The sequence below is a fragment of the Martes martes genome (genome assembly GCF_963455335.1).
Source record: "Martes martes genome assembly, chromosome: 10".
NCBI lineage: Eukaryota > Metazoa > Chordata > Mammalia > Carnivora > Mustelidae > Martes > Martes martes.
In genome coordinates this window covers 55328155-55330416 of record NC_137898.1, presented here as the reverse complement: position 1 = coordinate 55330416, position 2262 = coordinate 55328155, and the positions used below count along the sequence as shown (strand labels likewise).

Sequence of the window (2262 nt, the reverse complement as noted above, 5' to 3'; positions counted from 1 at the left end):
GAGTTATGCATAATGGTTATAAAGTTTCTATTTATGGTGACAAAGTGTTTGGAAATACATAGAGCTGATGGCTATATAACATACTGGTTTGAAAGGCAGGATTTATGTGATATATTTTATAATAGCACAATAAAAATCTTTTTGATCCCTGCTTATATGACCCTTATGCTTCAAACATCACATTACAAATTAAATCAAGTCTTTATAAGTTGAATCTCAGATCTTACAAAAAGAAAGATATGGATACTGAAGTTGAAAAGTGGCACAAATGCCTTAGAAGATGGAGAGTTTCTGATCAAAGACAATATACAGTGAGAAAGAAGCTCAGGAGAAGACTGATGTATTGTGCGTGAGGATAAACTGGTTATCTGCTTTCATCTCTTTCAAGGTATCCAAAGACAAACAGCCCAGCTCCTATGGAAGGTAAGCCTGTGCTGAATCATGAGGGCCAGCTGTTTGGAGAAAGCTACTTGTTAACTCTGACTAACCTGGGTTCCTGGCTAGCACTGGCAGGAAACTCTATGTCCTTGTATTTTGTATATACCCAAAGTGTTGATTAAATGAGGCAAACTAAAGGTCAGACTACCTCCATAGTGGCCCACAAAATCATTCACATCTAAAGTTCATCACTCAGAGAATATCGGGCAAAAATACAAAGATCATCAGAAAAGTAGTGGCTGTATTAGCTCCATAGTGTCATTTTTTGAAACAATTCTTGAGAAACAGGGGCTATGGCTTTCCCATTGATACACGTGCTTCTTCTTACAAAGAGCTGATTAGCAGTCATCTGTCTCCATCTGTTTAAATCTAATGCCAGATCCAGAAGATCCTGGGCTGCCTCAGCCCATCTTTTGTCTAAGGTTGACACTGTTACTGCAAACAGCCTTGGTCTAAGAAAGTGCTGGCAATCAGTCAATCAATGGGGATGTGTGTGTCATTCTCAATTTTTTGAAGCTATACGTGAGTAAATCTTTTTTGATCCCTTTCCTCTTTCCAGTGCTGGGTTTTCTGAAAATAGAGTAACTTACTGGCTCTTACTATCAAAAATACTAGTACCATGCCTCCTGATGTTTTCCTACAAAGATTCAAAGCCTACAGCCACATGACGAGCCACATAATAGCCTAACAGGAGAATAGTATTCTATAGATTCAGCAAGTATAAATGTGTTGTTCTAAACACTTCAAACTGTTTCGGGTAATACATGATACTGGCTTGCCAGAATTGCCAGAAACAGAAATCTCTAGCTCAAGGAAGGTGACAGATTAATTGTAACTTTTCCCATCGATCCTTGGGGTACACAGAGAGTCTAGCTACCTCCTTCCCATAAAAAAGCCAAATATTCTTAGGCGGATCTGCTTGGTATTAACGCCATAGACCAGGGGGTTGAGAACAGGAGGCACAAGGAGGTAGAGATTTGCAAGTACAATGTGGACATGAGGAGGTACTTGGTGGCCAAAGCGGTGGGTGAAAAAGGAAAAAAAGGCAGGTACATAGAAAATAAGAATCACACAGATGTGGGCTCCACAAGTGCTAAATGCTCGGAATTGGGCATCCTTGGAGGGCAGGCGCAGCACAGACCGCAGGATCAGGCCATAGGAGGTGGCAATGAGGACCACATCCATGCCAGTGACTGAAAGTGCCACAGTGAGACCATAAATAGTGTTGGGCTTGATGCTGGCACAAGCCAGCTTGGCGATGCCCATGTGCTCACAATAGGTGTGGGGGATGATGTGATGTCCACAGAAGGGTAAGCGTTCGATGAGGATGACAAAGGGGAAAACAAAGAGGAGGGCACGGGCCACACATGCCAGACCAATCTTCCCAATCACTGCAGCATTGAGGATGGATGTGTAATGAAGCGGTCGGCAGATAGCCACATAGCGGTCAAAAGCCATGGCCAGTAGAACAGCCGACTCTGTGGCAAAGACAGTGTGAACAAAAAACATCTGTGTGAGACAGCCATGGTAGGAAATTATGTGGGACCTAAGCCAGAAGATTGTTAGCATTTTGGGCAATGTGGTGGAACAGAGAATCAGGTCAGTGATAGAAAGTAGGCACAGGAAGAGGTACATTGGCTCATGCAGAGTTCTATCTGTCATGATGATATAGATGACGGTGCCATTGCCAATGAGAGCAAGGATATACATGGAACAGAAGGGGATGGCAGCCCACATGTGCTGGTCTTGCATCCCAGGGATTCCAAGTAGAATAAATGTGGAAGGATGGAAGGCAGTGTCATTGCTGACCGATGCAGAAAGCAT

General features: G+C 43.0%; 1 protein-coding gene across 1 annotated transcript; it reads right to left on the bottom strand.

Moving 5' to 3' along the window:
* Positions 1-1311: 1311 nt before the first annotated feature.
* On the bottom strand, positions 1312-2262 carry LOC308350055 (olfactory receptor 52D1-like; the record flags this gene model as incomplete). The annotated part of the gene is made up of 1 exon (XM_080815055.1): positions 1312-2262. The coding sequence occupies one exon, from the start codon at positions 2260-2262 to the stop codon at positions 1312-1314; it is 951 nt and encodes a 316-aa protein (XP_080671181.1).